Genomic DNA, 21,198 nt, shown 5'->3' on the forward strand with positions numbered 1-21,198 from the left:
CAAAAGCCCATTACGACAAGTGGGCATCAGGCCCACTGAAACCATTTGCCCCAGGAGAAAAGGTACTTCTCAAGCCGCGACCAACAAACAAGTCTCAGCCATGGATCTACAGGGAGGTGATCGAACAACCCACATTGAGATCCTGCGTGATTAAGACGGCAATGGGACCTATTCGACGAAACCATGCCCAAATTCGAGAGGCCAGAACGGAGCCAGCTGAAAGACACACCACCGGGATGGACCAGCTTGAAATCGCATCCACACACTCTGAACAGGAGCAGGAACGACAACCAGCTGACCTTGAGAAAATGGAGCTAGAGAGCAGACTACCTCGAGAAGAAGGCGGACTTCGCCGTCCACACATGGAATCAGAAAGCACGCAATCTAGTGCAGATGAGTGCGGACTTCGCCGTTCACAAAGGACCCGCAAACGGCCGTCAAGGTTCAAAGACTATGTCATGTAGGCTCACAAGCGAGATAAACTGAACTATAATTGATTAGTACACTTATTCATTTATTTATCAGTCCCCTTTCCAAGAGAGAGAGGGTGTTGCACAACTATTGTAATTAGCACCTAAACACTTGCACCTCGTTACTCACACCCACCAACCACAATACATGTAATTACCATATCTGCACCTGCACCCGTATATATCTGTGGACAACCTCATTAAAGTGCAGTTTTGAACACGATAAGTAACCGTCATCAGTTTAAATAATAAACCTCTCTAGCTTTGTAGGTTTAACTCATTGTTATTGCCAGTGGAGGGTTGTTTGTGTGTCTGTTTGTCTGTGCGCCTGAATAAATTGGATAAAAATTTGTAATATTGTAATCCCCTTCTTTAAAGCCAAGGTTATTTGGGGAAAAATAATGAAAAATGTGCTTAAATAAAAAAAATTAATAAATAAATAAATTCAACATCCACTGGAAATATTGCATTTGTCATGTCAAGTATACACACTATGGTATGTTGATTGAAAGCTCTCAACCAAACAGGTTTTTCATAGTAAGTCCAATGTATAATAATCAAAGATATTGAACACAAACAGGGAAGTATTTGTTGCTTTTGCAAACAAGAAACAACAGGCTAAATACTGGAATCACAATGTTTTGGCTTGAAATGGACATTCAAGTATGCTGTGGTTTCTACATCTTACAAGAAAAGATTGTTAATGAATAAAAAATGAGTGAGTTCAAAAGATTCTAAGAATTTGACTTACACCTTTTCACTTGTCAATTACCGAAGCAGAAAGGGAGCAAGTATCAAATACATGACATTATAACTGCATGAAAATCATATAATCAGGCCTACACTTGGTTACTTTACAGACCTTGGCGGTTTCGAATACATTTATAACTTCTATCTGATAAAATTAAATGAAGTGCAATCCCGGAAATCAAGCGAAAATTTTGTTATCCGTTTAAACGCGCTCTCGTTACTTGTTGTGAATACTAATCGACGCTTAACAACTACAAGACAGATAACGATTAGACCTAATTCACGTCAACACGATCAGAAACAGTTTGTCTAGTGCATTCCAATTCCAATATTGTCCCGTTAAAAACGCTATCATAACTTAAAATCACTGTTTTCCTCTTGCTGTTGCTTGGAGTTTCTACTTCAACTCGTCTGTTACAGAACATCGACTGATTCCTGCAAGATCGTATGACAAAGTGCTCTGCATTTGACGAGTGTTGTTTAACTTTAAGTACGAACAACAGATCAGAACCCAGCAAACTTAGGATACAAAGGGAAAGAGAATCCTATTGAAGATACCAGAGAATTAGATTAAACTAATGGGAAATGTCGACTGAAACACTCCAGGAGAAATTACTTCAGTTTCATCGGGCGGAGAGTCCGAGTTAATTCCCAGCTGAACTATCTTTGTTCTCGTTTCAGGAGTCTAGCGAGGCTACAGTTTACACAAATAGGCTAAATTCTCATCTGTGTTGAACGTAATACTTACGTCTCAGCAAAGTAAACAACAACTGCGGGGGAATTATGACGAAATCAAAGACAGATTGTAGACAAGCTTGTTGTAGACGCTACCTGACTCTCAAATTGGGTCGATTTACATCACAATGCTTCTCACATTTCACGGGACCAGGGGTACTTGGGTAGACTTGGATAGGGAATGGCGGAGTGGTTGTCTCTTCGCTACGTCAGCGGACTGGTGAAGAAATTAATTCATGTTTCAGAAGGTATCAAAGTAATATTTGCTGAATGTAAATTGATCGATCTTAAAAAGTGATAAAAACTTATCTGAAGTTTACAATTCATCTCAACAAAGCGATGTGGGGTGTGATGGCAAGAAAACGTGACTGGAAGTTTCGGGAGGCGGAAGGGCACTATTTAAATAGCTCGGTTACTCTTGGTAATCTTAGATACTTTTAAAAGGTAGCGATAAAAATTCATGTGGGCTTTAATGCGCAGTGCATTAACTGCAGTGGTATGTACATTCATATGACACAGCATGATACTCTACTAAGAGCAAATCCCAGACGGTAAAATGCGAATATTCCAAGGTAAAAAATATGTGTAAGAAGTAAAATGTACGCTGTTTTATCTTCATCTGCAGTCTTTAGTTACTGCTGGGAATCTCCTTTTTACTTCTTCCAGACTTGCTTCACGCTAGATTCATTCTACGAACCATTCCAAGATCCTCAGATCAACTGACAATGACACATACAGAGTACAATTACAATTTGCGGAAGTTTCATCTAGCGGAGAACAACCTTAAGTTTTGTTGATTTTCTTCGGGAGCACATTCTTGAGATTTTCGCTTTGAAATCTCTTGGAGTTTGATGAAGGCGTTTTCCGCACTTTCTGTGTCTTCTTGAGGTATCAAGAGCGACTTTTTTTCAAGACCGCGCAAGGGGCGGCACATCGACCGAAAAATGACTATCCTCATATTTCAGTCAGAGACACGTTATGGTGAACATAGCAACGTGGTATGGTTTTTTTTTTTTTCCAGACTTGCCTCTTCATCCTAGAAAGTTCACGAAAACTAAAACGAGCGTCTGTAGCCGTGAAATGGCGGATATCAGTGCCGCGAGTAGAAACAAATGAACTTGCGCAAAAGAAGGCAGGCCCATATTTATTTTACAGATTTGTATACGAAGGATCGAGGTATGGTCTAAGTAAACGGGACCATTTCATTTAATTTGGAGCCGATGGGACGCTTTAGAAAATCATCAATATTTCAAAATCCAAATATCGCATTTTGTAACAAATTTTCAATTATCATTTTCCCCATGCGGTATAACTCAGAATCGGTTCAGGTTAAGCTCATGATAAATGGTTGTTGATAAAGTGTTGTTTTCGAGGATATAAAAATTAGTTTGGGGCTTTTCATTTCCGCACGGAAAAACCAGGCTGAACTATGTAAAAATCGCAACATTGGCGTTTACGTTACGACATAATCTAATTAGGCACCCTGTGGTTAACTCTGGAATTCCAAGCACATTTTAGCAGTTAACACCGTGTTCCATCAGGAAATCAATACAATAAGCTAGCCTTGCATAGTTAACGACTACTGATTGATTTTTATCCCTGCTTTCGTTCCAAATTCTCATCTATTTCCCATGGCAAAAACTGTTTACAATATCACATTCCGTAAGCTAGCAGAGGGCGTCTATTTTTGTTAGCATATTCGTACACATTTAGGTTTTAACTGAGAGTTCTAGGGTATGATTGAGTTTCATTGTGGAACGGAAAGAGGACAAGTCAATCATTTATACCGGTAGGTCAAATGTTCCTAGCCGAAGACGTTGAAGACGGGAAACAATCTGACGCTAGTGTAGATGAAACACTCTCAAGCGTTTGTCATCCAAATGCTGAAATTATTTCAATCTTGTTCCCATCTTGTAAATCTGCGGCCATGAATATTCGTGAATAAAGTTTTTAACAAACTTGTCAATGAGATAATTTTTCTTATCAATAAGTCATCGCTGTGAGACTTGCTAACTTCGCAGCAGGAATCTCATGCAGACAGAGATTGAGTGATATCACATACTTACAAGAGCCAATAAACAAAACACAAAACAACAAATATCCAAATAGCTACAGCAGAGCAAAGGAAACAGAGGTAAAAATTATGAAAAGAAGAAAGAAGATTAGGGAAAGGGTCAAAAGTCAGAGTAAAGACGAAACAGAGGTAATTGCACAGCGGACTATGAGGGGAGAAATTGTGAAGTACACAAGGCCTGCAAATCAGAGAATTGTAATGGAGGGGAGTGTATACCCAAAGAATCAAATCCTAACGATTTCATTTGTCTTTGTCCTCTGGGTCGAGTGGGTGTGCAGTGTCAAACAGGTAAGGTGGCTTTGTTCTCTGTGCCTAGAAACAATAAATCAGTGATTGTGCAGTAAATATTCTCCGACTGTTTTCAAGAGAGAATGATGTGAGTGCATTGATGTTCGTACACTGTAAACGTAAATAAAATATTAACAAAATCAGGACGCCAAAGGTTGTATTCTTGTAAATAACTCTTTTTTTTGTCTACGTTCTTATTATACTACGTTAAGTACAATTTACCTTTTTTCTGGCTCAATTCACCCAACATTATGCTTTTGAAAAAAAGTTTTTTTCAATTTCGTGTGTTTTTTTCAGTCATCGAAATAACCGTTCCATTGTTCACCATTGTACAAGGCTTCCCATCATACTTAGAGAACCCAGTACCAAAGGATGCAGCAGTGAACAACTTTCACGTGACCTTCCTCTTCAAACTCGACAATTCGTCAAAATCTTGGAACGATAGCCTGTTAGTATACAGCGCACAGAACTCCTTTGTGGGGAGTGCGGATGATTTCTTTGCAATTGGATTGAAAGACAATAAGGTTTTACTGCAATATAACCTTGGTAGCGGTAGTGCAAAAATCTACAGTGAACCGGTGGACATGCGCAGAGAATGGCATGTGGTAGTCGCTGGACGAGATGGGCGCCAAGGTTGGCTCTACGTTGACACCCAACCGCGTAAAGAAGGCGAGTCCCCCGCGCCCCTTTTGGGACTCAACTTGTTTGAGCCACTTTACATCGGCGGTATTCCCAATACACGTCAGCTTCCTAGTATGCTGGAATTTAAAACCGGAGGATTTCATGGCTCTATATATGACGTAGCCATTAGATTCGCCACTGGAACTTCATTCGTCAAACTCTCAACTTCGACAGGTATGGCCGAAGAAGCCAACGATTTGGCGGTAGTCAAGGGAAGAAATGTCGGTAATGAAAGCTACAATGAGTGTAACACCCTCAATCCGCCATGCTTCAATGGAGGAAACTGCACCCAAGAGGGGGCGACATTTATCTGTTCCTGCCCAGCGGAATGGACCGGTCTCTACTGCGGTAATCAACGCCTGCCATGTTATGGTTACAGTCCGTGTGTCAGCGGCTCATGTCGTCCTGATGGACTGGACACCATTTGTGATTGTCCTTTGGGGAAAACAGGGCCATTGTGCAGTCAAGGTTTGCGAAACTTTTTGTTAAATTTTTTTAAAAATATTTTTATTGCTGTATTTTTTTTGGCGTTAGTGAAGGTGTTTCATCTAACCTACTCCAAAGACAATCTTAGTCATGTCCATATAATGTGCTTTTGTGTTTTAAATCCTTGTAAAGGCTGGAAATCCACTAACAAAACAAGACACAAATACAAACACAGCATATATGGGAGTCCTCCCCCCTTACACTCCCAGCACCCACCCCCCCATCCCCCCCCATTCTATGACACTGCGTTGAGTTAAGGTTTTCATTGTTCTGAAATCCTGTTTGTAGATAAGGTAAAACAAAGAACTTTATCATGATGACATTTGGCATCGATTTGATGCGAAAACAGCTCCTAAACTCCAGCGAAGTAACATTGTGTGGAGCGGTTACACTCACTCAGCTCAGACCAGAGTTTTAAACCCTTGAAATCTCGATTTTCTAGTTTTTTATATTTTAATCCGTAAGACACTTCAAGTCAACGCACATCAACAATCTATTTCAATTATCGATTGCCTTCTTAATTACTGGGTGGAAAGACATATTACTGTAAGTGCTGTTTATTCCATGCATTGCTAGGACCATGCTGCAGTAACAACAACAACAACAACAATTTATCACTTATAGAGCGCTATTTACAATGACAGATCAACAGCGCTTTACAATCAATCCTAACCCGCCCGTCCCACCCCAGGGGAGGACATCCATCACACAGTAATCTCGTGCGTGGGAAATTAACGTCTCCTACCCCTGACCCTGTAGGAGACGGGACCTCCATTTATTCGTCCCTATCCGAGAAGACTAGAATATCTAACCATTTCTTGATGTTATAGAAAGGTAGCATATTCTTCTCAATTATTTTAAGACCTTGAGTGTTGGTCCGGCCGGGGCTCGAACCCTCGACCTCCCGCACAACAGTCCAGCGCTCTATCCATTGAGCTAACCGGGAGGCGGTAGAACCAAAGCAACACTTTGATCGAAACCGTGATTAAATCTACTATTTTTCATTGTCTAAGAATTACCTCGATTTCGTTTTTGAAATATTAATATATGAATTTATTGAATAATTAGCTACTTTACTGTGATTGTACAAAGTTTTATTTAGTTGTATATACATATATAATACGTAGCAATAAAATGTTTCGTTAGTCCATTAAAATTGAGAGGAGTCGAGCTCATGATTCGAGCCCCTTCAATAAAGTTCCACACTGGTGATATTGTCTTTTTTGGTTCCAAGTAGAACGTTCTTGTCTGGTAACCACGACTTTTGAAGGTGTGATGTCCTTTTACTAAAAGCCTTTTGTCGCTTGGTTTCTTTCTCTTTTTACGCCATACATTGGAAAACTATTATTATAGAACCTATGTTATCAAACCTAAGCTTCTTAAGTTCCCATCTGAAAAATCAAGCCGAAGAGAGCTCTAGTTGGCCAATTTGCATCAGTAGTCTGTATGCCTATAAAGTCATTCAGCAAGGCTGGGCTCTTCATTGGCCCATCAAAGTAAATGTAAGGGGCTGCCATTTTAACCTGTAAGCACAACAATCAGAACACTGATTAAACAGCAACGGAGAATTAAAGTGTGCATGAATTGTGTTTGATTATTGAGACGGGAGCGAACGATGGAACATGACATTAAAAACACCAACAAACATGATTCTGTTAAAAAAGCAAAGTATCAAATCGAACAACAACAAAAAGCGTCACTTTGTTGTCAACTCGGTATTAAAAAGAAGATTGACGATTCTAACTAACAAAGATCACTATAAAACAAAAATTGCACTTTATTGGAGTAATATAACGAGCTCTACCTTGCGCGGGTTGAAGGCTGACATAGTGCACCTCATGAATATGTCCCAGCACAAGTGCTTTGCTTTCGTCAACTGGACAATGTGGCGTAATCATTACATCATTGCTATGGGGTAGACTGCTGACCACACGAATGCACGTTTCATAGCAGTTTGCTGCGGCACACAGAATCACGTGATCACCCCAGGCTCCATCTTGTTCCATGTGTCTTAAGTAGTCAGTCCATGTTTGATATCCATGGACAAAGTGAAACAGATCTGTTCCATTCGGCTGTAAAAAAAATCAGTTTAAGAAACAAACTTAAAGAGGATTGTTGATCGGAAATTGAGCGCGCGGAGTACGAGTCATGGAGTATTATTTTTAAGAATGATACGAGACAATCTTTAATTAGCATTTATTGTAGAACAGCAACGATTCGCAAACAGCAGAAAAACAACAGGAAAGATCCATCATTAAGAGAATAACAGGAGCTCTGTTTAGTGTTATCTGATACATGTTTAAGAGAGGGCATTTTTTGAACCAAAATATTCAAATGACTAAAACCGTAAAAGTCTACTACTTCGGAGGCCACATTAAGTAACAAATGGATTCAACTGTAACCAACATCACTGTGCAGCTTCTTGAATAATAAAATTATGCCGTGAACACTGGGATATGCTCTGATGGTGTTGACCCGTTTTCACACTTAACCTTAAAAAGAACAGCAAGTGAAAAACTCTGTTCGACATACTAACATCAACTTACTAGTTTTGGGTTACTTCTGAGGTACTGAACCAAGGTTTGTCTTAATGTGCCATGTGTAATTTTGATTCCTTTAACAATTTCCAGTTGCTCTGACAAGGCATAGAACATGCAATTTCCTGATCCTTCATTGTCAGATATCGTGAAGCCCCTGTTTGATGCAATATTCCTCAGCCCCAATGATAGATCTGTTCTGCTCTTGTCTTTGCTTGCATCAAGTTGCATCTGCTGAAGTTCCTGGATGATTCGGTCAAGAGAACCTAGAAGGGACAAAAAGTTTTTTTAATCTAACAGCATGAAAGAAACGAAGCAATTCCCCATCTTTACAAAGAAGTTTGGGGGTAAAAAAGGAAAAAAGGGCTTTAACCACTAAACAACCAGTGTATTGTCCCGCTACTGAGCCTGGAAATGATCAATTGTGACTTTTTATTTGCAAACGAATATACTAAAAGTAAAGAGAGAAGATACAATGAGGAAAAATTTACGACAAGGTTTACACTCTGACATATTTGCATAACTGTAAAAAGAACCCCAGCGCCGGTTGTTTAAACAAAGTTCACTAAGCCGTTTTTTGACAAAACCGCGTTCCAAACTATATTAAATTTGTGGTAGGACATTTTTTTTAATGAAAACCGCGGTTAGGGTTAGACCTCGCATAAATGAAGGATTAATCGCATTAATATATGATTGCTTCATTATTGTGTCGGAAAACGACTTCATTCTGAATAGCCCGGACAAATACACGTTTTGATAGCAACAGCATTTAATTTTGGGCTTCGTTTCGGGAAAAATCCAAGGAAACTGTGAATGAGTCGTGGACACATCGCGTTGGAATGACTTTTGAAGATAATTAATTCCAATGGGTAACTCCCTGATACAGTTGAAACTACTTGGTATTTCTTTGAACTGCTGGGGTGATGTTGGGTGAATGGTCAGAATTCACATTTTAGCTATCGGTCAGTACAAAATACAGACTGTAAACCGGGTACGAAATCCAGACTGGGTGCAAAATGCAGACTGCAGACTGTAGACTGGGTACAGAATGCAGACTGGAAATTTTGAAAACTGTTATCTCGTCTGATACGTGATAACAAATGTCATGTTACAACTTCCTGAGTGTCACGCAATCGCCTCTTAGCAATCACTTTCACGATCATTTGCACTATTTTGGAATATTCTTTGCCCGTTTCCTTGCATATTTCCTTTTTTTTTTTTAACTAAGTGGCCACTGAATTTGGTTTTTAAAAAAGCGGCCACAATCGTTCCCAAATAGAATTTCAAGCCTTCGTATTGTCTTCTCATTTTGCGCGCGAGATGTCAGTACTGAAAAAAAAAAAAAACATAAGACAGCTTTTGTATGTGGTACAAACTCTCCACCTTTTAAACAGATATGTGTATATTTTCATTTTGTTGACAAAAATGTGGACTTACACCAAAACTGTTCCTTCGACTTGATATATTTTTAACGTTCAGGGGTGTACACACAATGATTTTTATAAATTAATGTTTGCGTAGTTACCAAACAGATGAGAGGTAAAACCATCAGAAACTTAAACAACTGGCCAGTCACGAAAACAACGCCTCGCTTTCCCCTATAAAAATTCGCCGGTTACTCATTTTAGCGATATATAACGATGTAAATACTGACGGCTCGCAGTGAGAAGAATGAAGGCTTGAAATTGTATTTAAGAACGATTGTGGCCTGGACGCTTTGTCAAAAACAAAATATACCCGGAACGGCGAGGAATATTCCACAATAATGCAAATGATGGCGAAAGATGATCGCGGAAAAGCAATTGCATTAAGCGTCTTCACTCACAGTTACACCTTTACTCTTTCAAAGAGCTTTGACGTCCCAGTTAGCACATGCGCTAACTGCGACGAGTATTTTAATCAAAATCGAAACTCCTTCGAAGAAAGGTCCAGTTAAATTTTAAAGTCGCAGCATTCCTTCGGAAATGTAATAGAGGTGTTCCCGTATAATTTCGGAAAGTCGTTATTATTATCGATTTGTTTACATCTGAGTGAGTGACACATTTGCATATTCTGCCCCATTCTGATAGTCGTTTGTACGCTTCGCCTACCCACGACTAAAAAAGAACAAAAAAAAACGCCCCAAGTCTTCCTGTTTTACGCAATTTATGTTTGCTTTCTGGTGAAATGGAATAAAAACTTCAATTGACTAAAACAAAAATTACACCAAGCCATCCCCCCAGATCAGAAAGTAGAAGAAAATGAAACTAGTGTATACATATCTTTGGATCATAACCGGAGAAAGTAGAGGTACAAAAATAACATATGTCTCTTCCGCAGTGCAAAATATTATCACAAGTGCCATTTTCAAAAAGCGTAGCTGGCCTGAAGTTGAAAGAAAAGAAAAGGAGAAATATTGGATCTTCTTCAAACCTGTATGTTACTCTTTGGGGATGCCAATTGCCATGTATTATAAATATTTTGTTACTCACTTGGAGTCAGTAATGAATCAACTGTTAGTTGTTCGGTTGGCGTATCGACATCTTCGCCCTCCTGAGTTCTGAATCTTGGGTCTTGTCTTTTGAAAGCTAAAAAGATAGAAAGAAACCTTTTTTCAATATCACACCAATCAATAAGAGGATAAAACCACTGATTACTATTCAGGTTAAACATATTTTTTTATCTGTAGTGTCCCAGCTTTCCATGATGCTTTATAAGGGAATGAAAGCCGAGTCGTCCCCAAAAACACTTTCTGAAGGATATTCAAAATATTCTCACCACGAACAATGTCCCACATCTTCTCCACAAGAATGTCACACTGTTTCTCCCAGCTGAACTTCTCTTCATAGGAACTCCTCAGTTGCTGAATCTCATGGAGGCGGTCTGATCTTTCCTTCGCTCGGACACCAGCAATTCCCTTTGCCCACTCCTTAGGGTCCTCAGAATCCACAACAAATGATTTGCCTGATGGTAAAGTGCACAATGCTTCACCAAATCCTGAGTTGCCACTGACAAGAATGGGAAGACCAGCAGACAAAGCTTCTAATGCTGTCAGGCCGAAACCTTCCGTTCTGGAGGGCATCATGCAGAGATCAACCTCACAAAATGTTTCTTTCAATTCCTCTTTACTCTGCACGAATTTCCTCACAGTCAGCTGCCTTTTATCAATTCCACTCTTCAGCAAATTCGCTGCAGCCTCATCCTGTTTACTGTCAGCTGCACCCACGAAGATCAGATGGTAAGATCTGTCTCTCAGTTCAACTATTGCTCTGGCAGAGATATCGTAGCCCTTCAGGCTGAAGTCCTCTGGATCACCACGGCCAAACGTTAGAACCTTAAACTTGTCCATGTCAACTGCAGCTTGTTTTACGTCAGAAAACTCACTGAACGTGCTCGGCGTCAGTTGAATTATATCTTGGTGCTTCTCGCATGAGCGCAGGTAGGAAGAGTAAGCCTTTGTCAACTTTGGTCCAACTGCTACCACAGCATCTGCCAACTTACACAACTCCACTTCAGTTCTGTTCTTCTCATTTCCTTTAGAAATGGCCTCAGGATAGTCTTTGTACATTCCAAGTTCTTCAGGTGCAGTGTGCACTACCTGTATCCACGTGCAATGGTGCGATTCTCTAATAAATTGAGCTTGTTTACCAAGCTTTGCTCCATGACCCAGTACTATGTCAATGGCCAGATCTCTTGGTGGGGCACTCAGCCAGTCAAGGGGGTTGGCATAACCCGGGCGTCTTTGTGCCTCTCTCAAGGATACATCGTGACTCGTTGCCATTCTCCTCTCTTCTTCAGAACAGGCAAACTGTGGAACAAGGAGAGTGACGTCCACTTGCGAATGTTTGGCCAACAGGATGGCAAGCTGTCTGTTTATGGTGGACAAGCCTCCCATTGATGAACTCCATTCACTGCCCAGAAGAGTCACCTTCAATGCCGTGTCAGACTTCATTGGCTCAATTTCACTTGCTTCACCGAGTGATCTAGCAGCCACATTTGAAGATAAACCCTGAAGAAAAATACGTCATTTAGCATTAAAACAATTACAAAACATAACATATTATGTGTGTTATGATATAAATATATGTTGGTCAATACTTAACCGAAGGAAAACAGAAAAGTATAAACTTCAAAAATAATTTCATCGTGATAGAGATTCTCTTACTAACATTTGAAACTGGATATAAACTATTAGGGCTACCTTTCTCAACAATGAACATTTATTATCATATCAAGTAAAATGGAGGAGAGAACTTCCAAAGATGAATCAGAGGCTAGAAATCTGTACTCGAAAAATCTTTTTCATCGATCATACCTGCCTTCTTCTTTTCAAGAACCATTTCCCCAATCCACAGGGAGGAAGTATTTTATCATCGATATTTCTTTTACATATTTCCGCTCGGCCTTCATTTGCATCAATGAGGTGGAAGCAGTCCTCGTGGGTGCACGTGGTTTTCACGTGGTCTGAGCATGCACGACTTGGTTCTTCTGCCCCTTGATGGCAGTAAGGACATGCAACACACAGTCTATACTGTAGTCCCCTCAGGTACGGCATCTCTTGTGACAAATTATGAAGGGTGTCTTCAAGAAATTCACGAACGACACTTGCTAGTTCGGCGGAGTTCTGTCCCACAACCTGATGACTCTGTGTTCTTTGTCTCAAGATTACCTTCACAACTCCTGTTTTGCATATAAGGACAAAATCATGAATATCTTTGCCAATGATGAACCATGCTCCATTTTGATACAGGGTAGGTTGATGCGTGGGCCATGTCTTTGAACACCAACGAATGGATCGTGAGACAAGTTGTAAGAAGAGACCATGAGGAACAAAGCCATGGACAAACAGGAGATACAATGGACAGGGATCCGTTGACGACGGTTTCATCTTACAGAGTTTATCAGGTGATGACTTCAGCTGAGCTGGTACAAAGTACTTTACGTCAGTTGGGGAAACTGAGAACTTCGCGATCAAACCAAATCGCTCCATCAGGTCTAAGATGTCTTCTTTGATGATTCCTTGTCCAATAAAGCTGGAGAACACATGATCAACATGTTCCATGCTGAGGACGCCACTTCCTTCAAGTTCTTGCCAGTACTTAGCATTCAGGGGATTCTATAAAATGTATAAAAATTCAGCAATTCTGGATAAGGGAAGGCTACGTAATGTGCCTTTTGAACATTTCCCACATACATGTAAAATAACTGAAAAAAAAGTTTATTTCCATCAATTTTACTGAAATGGTCGGATATTAAACCTGGGAAAATTTGTATCTTGGGTTGCTCAGAGGTGAATACGCCCACTAGCACACGCAAAAAGAACTATTCAACTCTTTTAATACAATTATTACGAGCAGTAAGAAGTTAATCCAAGTCTTTAATTGTAAACAAAAAGGCTAAATTAATATATGACCTGAGAAGCAGCAAAAAGTAGGTGAAATGGGGTCAACAAATCATAGGATTATAACAATAAACTATAAAAAGACACATGTTCACAGTTTAAAAAGTCACAGTTTTTGCATTAGTTACTTCTTTCTTCGAAAAAACATCATGCTTAGTTTCCTCTAGTTCTAAATTATTGAACAACATTTTCCAAGTAAGCTAGCCTTTCTATGATGAAATTGACTTTATACCTGTTTATTGAAAGGTGGTATGGTTATCAGCTGCTTGAACAGATCAATCAGCCACTGAACCTTCGGTACAACTGTACTGTGGTGCTTGATTATCATCCCCAGGCCATGGTAAAAACTGATCATGGATTCAAACTCTTTTCCATTTTCCATGAAACAATCTTTTCTTGCATGGTGCTCAAGTTGTTGCAGATTTCTGTGATAAATCTGTTTGGCCACCAAAGCTTCAATCACCTTTTCAAACAAAAACCACCTAAAGGGCAACAGACTACTTAGAATGTATTATGGCACAAAATTAGGTATTGATTTCAGTCAGTCGTGTATGTATTGGTACTCTTCTAGTGTACATTTATATTTGGCCGTATGGTGTCTTCAACTTTCAGGAATAATCAACATGGTTATTTTTTGTGACAACGTCTCAACTCAGAAAACCCTGCCTTCTCAGATATCAATCACATCTTCTAATCTTTTATAATCATAACATTGTCTCCATGTCAAGAGTTAGAGTTTTTTGGTCTGTACTGAATAGACTGCTGTGTATTTGCACGATCTGATGTTTTAAGAGTTTTGATGAACTTTAAAGTACTGGAGGTGAGATAGTTTTGCATTGATATACATTTTCATGCATGTTCAGTTATGCTGAATATGCCGATTATATTGAAAGAAATTTCATTGCTGTATATTTTGAATAAATTATTGATCCTGAAGTGCTTGAACCGGAGTTATTCCAAATAAATTGCGTTTTTCATTTACCTGACTGGTATTTTCTCACCCATATAAGGCTCCTGCCACAACACCTCCAGGATTGTGTTCTGTAATTCATTTATACCATCTACTTTTCCTTCTTGCCCTGCAGGATATATTTAGAAAAGGAATTCAAAGTATTAAGCAACACAGAAACATGTGCTTACAATGAGCATAATTTGTATTTTAATTGTGTGATTGCAGAGATTTTACAGCTGACAACATAGCTAAGATGATTAACTCTTCAAATCCCAATATTTTAAGCCTCTGTTCCTTACTCCAAACTTTGAAATTAATGAATCTGTCAGCCAAAAAGTATAGGACCTGGTATGGTGCCGCCTTAAACTAAGAAGAGTGCAGCTAATAAAAGAAAGAAAACCTAGCTTGCTTTCTTGCTTTCACTACAAGCCTTAACTCATTCTACGAGTCTTTTAAAATTTTATTGAAACACAACACAACCACTGAATGCTAGTCAGATAATATGAATGCTTGCCAACCAAATTGTAAAGTGTTTTTAAAACTGATAAATGTCAGATAACTGCATGTGTGTCCAGCACCCATTGAAGAAAATCCTGTGTTCTGATTGGCTACCCAAGCCAGTAGGATGGACTCGGGATCACACACTTTGATCCCATGCATCGAAAAAAGTGTGTGGAGGAGACTTGCAAAGTTTGTAACTTTTTGTCAGTATCCAGCCATCGTGACCTCACACTTGGGTCAATAATGCATATATACAGTCATCAATTACTTAAGAAACATATAACAAAGGATACAACATAAAGGCAAACATCTTACCTGTTTCATTCGTTTTTTTCTGCTTTCGACTCTTCTGAAAAAATTTCTTAATCAAGTTTAATCTCTGTGATTTTGTGTTGTCAATGCAGAATAGAGGCCTGACCACATGTCTCTCACATTCCATACCAGAAATTCTCTCCTTAATTTGTTTCTTTATTGCTGCTATGTCTTCAACTGGTTTGTCAGCATGTGTACCAACAATGAGCACTGGGGGGCGGAGGTAGGGCAGCTTGTGTTGTGCATCATCATCTGTTTCATCGGTTCCCAGGGCAACACTATGTACTGTAGCCAACCATGAGAGCAAATTCTCCATGTTTGTTTCATTGTTAGGGTTTTCCAATTTCACATCGTTTCTCCCTTGTCTCACGCAAGGCTCGGCTGGGGCATCCAAAGGCTTGCTGAGATTGTGCACCAATATGTAGAGAGCCCGCTGTGATAAGAAGATAGGATGGCTAGCATAGTACAAGTGCTGCCCTGCAAAGTCCCACAAGTCCATTGTAACATACGGTTCCTCTGTGAGTAAAGCACTTTCAGTGGGTTTCCCCTGAGCATACTCCAACCACTGATGAACATGCTTCACAGTATCAGGTGGTTGAGAAACATCAATCATCATATCAGGCTCAGCTTGCACGTTTTCATCTTTACATTCAGTAGAATATTCATTGCCACTGTTTGGCAGAATATCTCTGAAACCTTCATTCTCCTCAACCTGGATGGAGAATTAAATAAACTATCATGCTCACTTAAGTATATATAATTATGTATTCAAAACTTGACATTATGAACAGGCTGCTAAATTGTAAATAATTATGATCACCTCAGTCTAGAATAATTTTAAGGGGGCAATTTTATAAAAAATTGTTGTACTGCTTTAGTGAGGGGGGGTATAACAAGATAACTTGGTTTACCAACTGAGTTGAAGATGTAAATTGGCTACTATAAAGAGTTCTGAGGCTGACATCTCAAGTTTAAGAGCCCTTAGACAGAGAGAAACTTTACTGCAGATAGATTAAGACATTGAAGAGCAAATCCTCCCACCCTGGAGATAGTCAACTTAGACCAAGAAATGTTTGTTGAGACTGAAGTTACATAAGCATTAGCATAACATAGATTCATTTTATAGCCAAAATGTAACAAGAATTATGAAAACATTACATCAGAGAATAAAAAATAATTACGACTAAAAATTTATACATAATTGGAGGAAAAAATCTCAAGTTTCCTTTAAGTTAAGAGAAGACACCACTGGAAAAGCAATTGAAGATTGGAAAAATCAAAAGATACCCCTCATTTTTGTGGTAAAATTTTTGCATGTATGCCTTCATTCAAGATGTTTAAACAAAAATTACTTGAAAATCTTTTTTACCTGATGTCTAAATAAAATTTAGTCTCATCTAAACTTTTGTGAAAACATCCAAAAGAAACTGAGACTGTTTCAGACACAATTCTAAATGTAAGAAATTTAGAATTTTCATAGAGAAAATAATTTTAAAAAATAGCAAGTTGTAATCCTATTCATTCTCTTTAAAAACAAATATTTCTCAAAAGGCTAATTCAGCTGCTTTCCTCCCCTCTCCTCCTTTTATAAAATTCTCAGCATTTTTATTAAACTCTCAAACCTGCTTAGACTTGAAAACACCTTCAACTTCATCTTCTAATTTCAGTTCTCCTTCTTCGGTTCTCTCTTCCTTTAAAAATTGAGAAATATCTCCTCCACACATTCTTCCAACCACAATCTTTGCTACATCTTTTGAACATTCAACCAGTCCTGGCTTACTCTCCCTGGTCAACTGCCAGTTCTTGACAGCTTGGTCAACATCAATTTCACACTTTGAAGGATCCACTTCAATCCCCTCAGTACTCTGTTCTTTAGGGTCAAATGGAAGGCCTAAAAGACTCTTCTTCAGACTGGTTTTACCAGCACGATCCTGACCAACCAGTATAACACGACCACGGTAAACTTGTACATATCCATCTTTTAAAGCCTCTTCATAAGCCAACTGTGCTCTTTGTCTATCCACATGGTCTAATTAAATTGAAAAGTCATCATGATTGAGCCAAAGGAAAAAGGCTAATCAGAAGAAGTTGTAATTATTATAAAAACCCTAAAGGAAAAGCAATTTCTGTTTTCAAAAGTTTCAAACACAATCTGAAAAAGGCCTGATAATTAAATCAATTTAATTACATGTCCTTCATGCATAAAGTTAGAAACTATGCTAGTACATACATGTAAAAATCTTTGCATCGGTGAGTTAGGTAAACACATACACAATGACTATTATAAACTGACTCAATGAAATGAAACATTAAGAGTAAATTGATTTTAATGTGACTGATCAAACTAAACAAAGGCAATAATTGATGTCAATTCTGCCAAATGGTGTTTGGAAAACAGAAAGAAAAATCACATTCCCAAAATGTAGCAATTGATAGATTCTAAAATATTACAAGGGCAGCATAAATTATGGTGTAACAATTATCAGAATTACTCCTGACCAGTTAAGACAAACGTTTTATTCCCAATAACCTAAACTCTCATTTTAAAATCATATTAGTCCATAAATTCTGTATCATAAGCTAAATGTTGTTACATTCTTAATAACTTCCAATAAAATAAAGCAAAAATTATGGAGTTACAACTTACAGTACTACATTCCTGGATGACAAATGATTTGTAATAAACTTAATTCTTCCTTTTAAAATTAAAATCAAATAAACAGAAAGCAAAAATTACAACAGCAATTCCTACAACTGTGAAATAATTTGCAATAAACTTCTTAATTTCCAATCAACTAGAAAGCAAAAATTACAACTTACAATAATCCCTTACTGTAAAATGATTTGTAACAAACTTAATCCCTCCTCAATTCCCTCTCAAATTATAGTATACTGTAGTTCAACTTAAATTTCAATGTCAGCCAAGTCGTTAAAATAAACCTTTCAAAATATAACTAAAACTTCCAGTACAAATTTCATGTATTTCTAAAGTGATGCAACCTTTGTTCGATCATACAGTATAACTGTGACAGCATTTACTTCATTATTCTTCTCACGATTTATTATAAAACTATTGTCAGCTGCCTGTAATTATCAGTAACAAGCAGCATAACCACTTGCAAGTCAACCATTAGAACCAATTTAGTAAATAATGCACAGGTAACAACATTAATGTGAAGAGGAATTTCCTTTACTCACCTGGGACATCTGAATATACTGCAAGAATCTTATCCTTTAGCTCCATAACACTTCTCATTCCTTCAACTGTAAAAGGATTCCCTGTCACAAACAAAACATTGAGTTTCTTCAGCTGTTTTATAGCTGGACTCAACACAGTCAACTGGTTTTTCTCCAGCCACAGTTCCTCCAGCTCCACCATCTCCCCAATAGCATCAGGGAGGATGGTTAGTTTGTTATGTGAGATGTACAGCACTTCGAGTTTCTTCAGCTGTTTTATAGCTGGACTCAACACAGTCAACTGGTTGTGACTCAGCCCCAGTCTCTCCAGCTCCACCATCTCCCCAATACCATCAGGGATGGTGGTTAGATTGTTATGTGAGATGTACAGCTCTCTGAGTTTCTTCAGCTGTTTTATAGCTGGACTCAACACAGTCAACTTGTTGAAACTCAGCCCCAGTCTCTCCAGCTCCACCATCTCCCCAATACCATCAGGGATGATGGTTAGATTGTTATCTGAGATGTCCAGCCATCTGAGTTTTTTCAGCTGAGTCAAACTTGTAGGGAATATGGACAGCTGGTTTCTTCTAACATGAAGTACCGTGAGATTGTTTAGTTTTCTGATACTTTCAGGTATTGTTGTAAGTTTATTCTCTGACAGGTGAAGTTCCTCCAACTCAGTCAATTCAAACAAAGCTGCAGGTAATTCATGCAAACTTTGCCCAATGAGACGTAAACTCTTTCCTAACATCTTTCTTCTTAACTCTTCTTTAGAAAGAAATTCCATTTCATTCATGGGAAACTGTCACAACAAAAATAAAAGCTATCATTAAAGGTGAGTAACTTAAACTAACTTGCTTTGGCATTATAACCATTCAACCAAAAATGGAAAAAATGAGGTTTATAATTTAACTTCTACTAAACCAAACTAATGAGTTATATTTTATTCCTCTAAGTACAATCTTTGGAAGCCATCCACCCTTCAGTGTTCTTTTAAACACTCTGAGTAAACACTGCTTATTTGTAAGAGCTCTAGTTATTTATTTTCATGTCAGACATTTTGACTTTAGTCTCACTGTATAATTTTTTTTGTCAAAAATAAACAACTGCTTGCGTTGTACATGTTAACAACAACGCTATTACGAACAAGAAAATACTTGAATCTTAAAACAGAGTTCTCCTGACTCTTTAAAAACAACATGAAGATTACTTTTATTGTAAAGGTTAATATCTAACAGGAAAGAAATCATTAGTGCAAATCTATGGTTGGTTATGTTTTGATGTGATAACCTTAAACAGTTGTAATATAAACCAAAACATGAATGATTTCCAAGCTGAAAACATTCAAACCAAGTGGCTATTTCCAGACCTGTTATTTCATTTTATCCTCTGTAAGTTGTTTTCATTTGCAATTGACACAGAAAATTACTCAGAAGATGGTCCTGCAGGTTATTTAACAGAAACTGATTTCATAAGTCCTTCTCTCTGACATAATTCATTGTTTGGAATATGAAAAAAACAGAATGAGAGCCTTGTTTTTGTTTCATTTTTTTTTTGTTTTTTTTTTTTGTTTTTTAATTTTTTTTTTTTTTTTTTTAAGAGTTTGTCACCCAGTAAGATGCTTTTGAGACAACAATTTTCAATTTATGATACATCTTGCATGAGATCTAGGTCAGCAACAGTTGTTGTACACATTATGTCGTGTAATGATGTGGTTGATGCAATAAACAATTTAATTAAAAAAAGTAAAGAAAACTGATAATAATTTTTTGTTTATGTTTAAAGCATAACTAAAAAAGGGAACCAGCTCCACAAAGGTACATGATGAACTTGCTTGGAGGCCTCTTAGTTTGAGGAGAGAACTACATACATTAAGCCAATTTTACAAAATAGCCAAGAATCTTGCTCCACATAATTCAACTTAGCTATTCCCTAAACTGTCAAGTGGATACGCATATTTTTGTCTTAAATCAAAAGAAAACTTCACTCAATTTCCTTAGAGAATTCTACATTTCAAAAGTCTTTTTTCCATCCATTATCACTGGCTAGAATTGTCTGGACCTAGTTGTCCCAATCTCTGTATCTCTTCCCACTTTGAGATCAAACCTGGTAAATTCTCTTTCTGAATACTGACACTAAGTTATATGATTGTTCTGTTACATGGCATGCATCTGTTGATCACACCTACCTCAGACTGGGTTCCTATTTTCTTTGAGAATATCTCTTGAAAATTGATAGCTGTGCATCACCTATGTATTTCCCAGTGCAGTTTTGAGTCTGAATTAGTGAAATACTCTTTCTTGTTTTTCTAAGGTACACTGAGCTCAACGTGATGTCCTAATTCTACCTCTGCTGCAAACATTCTAGGTGAAGCACGGTCACTGAGCAGCGATGCATTAGGAAACTAAATTTGTATTGTATGGTATTCAGTCTGTAAATTACAATGTCAACTGTGGTTTTTTTCACAAAGTACAAAGTTTGATAATTAATACTAATGGCTTCTCAAAGGCCATTATTTGATTGTTTAAATAATAGACCCCTCTAGCTTTGTAGGTTTAACTCATTGTTATCGCCAATGGAGGGTTGTTTGTGTGTCTGTTTGTCTGTGTCCCTGAATAAATTGGATAAATGAGGCCTAGGTGATTTTGGGGAAAACAATGAAAAATGTGCTTAAATAAAAAAATTAATAAATTCAACATTCACTGGAAATATTGCATTTATCATGTCAAGTATACACACTTTAGTATGTTGATTGAAAGCTCTCAACCAAACAGGTTTTTCATAGTATGTCCAAACTATAATAATCAAAGTTATTGAATACAAACAGGGAAGCGTTTGTTGCTTTCGCAAACAAG

At 38.0% G+C, this 21,198-nt stretch overlaps 2 protein-coding genes across 3 annotated transcripts; one reads left to right on the top strand and one right to left on the bottom strand.

Annotated features, from left to right (window-relative positions):
- Positions 1 to 4,164: 4,164 nt before the first annotated feature.
- LOC148740438 (uncharacterized) lies at positions 4,165 to 5,741 on the top strand. Its single transcript, XM_088749677.1, has 2 exons — positions 4,165 to 4,317; positions 4,615 to 5,741. Exon 2 carries the CDS (start codon positions 4,902 to 4,904, stop codon positions 5,739 to 5,741), a length of 840 nt encoding a protein of 279 aa, XP_088605803.1. The 5' UTR covers positions 4,165 to 4,317; positions 4,615 to 4,901.
- A 173-nt stretch (positions 5,742 to 5,914) lies between these two features.
- On the bottom strand, positions 5,915 to 19,154 carry LOC148740439 (uncharacterized). Of its 2 annotated transcripts, none has more exons than XM_088750466.1 (11): positions 18,365 to 19,154; positions 16,789 to 17,195; positions 15,170 to 15,878; positions 14,384 to 14,480; positions 13,634 to 13,883; positions 12,316 to 13,116; positions 10,779 to 12,009; positions 10,493 to 10,588; positions 8,031 to 8,287; positions 7,289 to 7,556; positions 5,915 to 7,007 (listed from the first exon to the last, which is right to left on the bottom strand). In XM_088750466.1, the coding sequence occupies exons 1-11, from the start codon at positions 19,137 to 19,139 to the stop codon at positions 7,003 to 7,005; spliced, it is 4,896 nt and encodes a 1,631-aa protein (XP_088606592.1). In that variant the 5' UTR covers positions 19,140 to 19,154; the 3' UTR covers positions 5,915 to 7,002. The 2 variants fall into 2 exon arrangements, with proteins under 2 accessions (XP_088606592.1, XP_088606591.1); XM_088750465.1 differs by having other exon boundaries at positions 13,634 to 13,898.
- Positions 19,155 to 21,198: the final 2,044 nt, after the last annotated feature.

The sequence above is a fragment of the Stylophora pistillata genome, chromosome 2, assembly GCF_964205215.1.
Source record: "Stylophora pistillata chromosome 2, jaStyPist1.2, whole genome shotgun sequence".
NCBI lineage: Eukaryota > Metazoa > Cnidaria > Anthozoa > Scleractinia > Pocilloporidae > Stylophora > Stylophora pistillata.

Coding starts and splice junctions, on each gene's coding strand:
- LOC148740438 (XM_088749677.1), top strand. CDS start 4,902: ATGCGCAGAGAATGGCATGTGGTAGTCGCTGGACGAGATGGGCGCCAA.
- LOC148740439 (XM_088750465.1), bottom strand. CDS start 19,139: ATGAATGAAATGGAATTTCTTTCTAAAGAAGAGTTAAGAAGAAAGATG. Junction 13,899..14,383: donor GGTGAGAAAATACCAGTCAG/GTAAATGAAAAA, acceptor CATTCTAAGTAG/TCTGTTGCCCTTTAGGTGGT. Junction 13,117..13,633: donor TACCACCTTTCAATAAACAG/GTATAAAGTCAA, acceptor TACATTTTATAG/AATCCCCTGAATGCTAAGTA.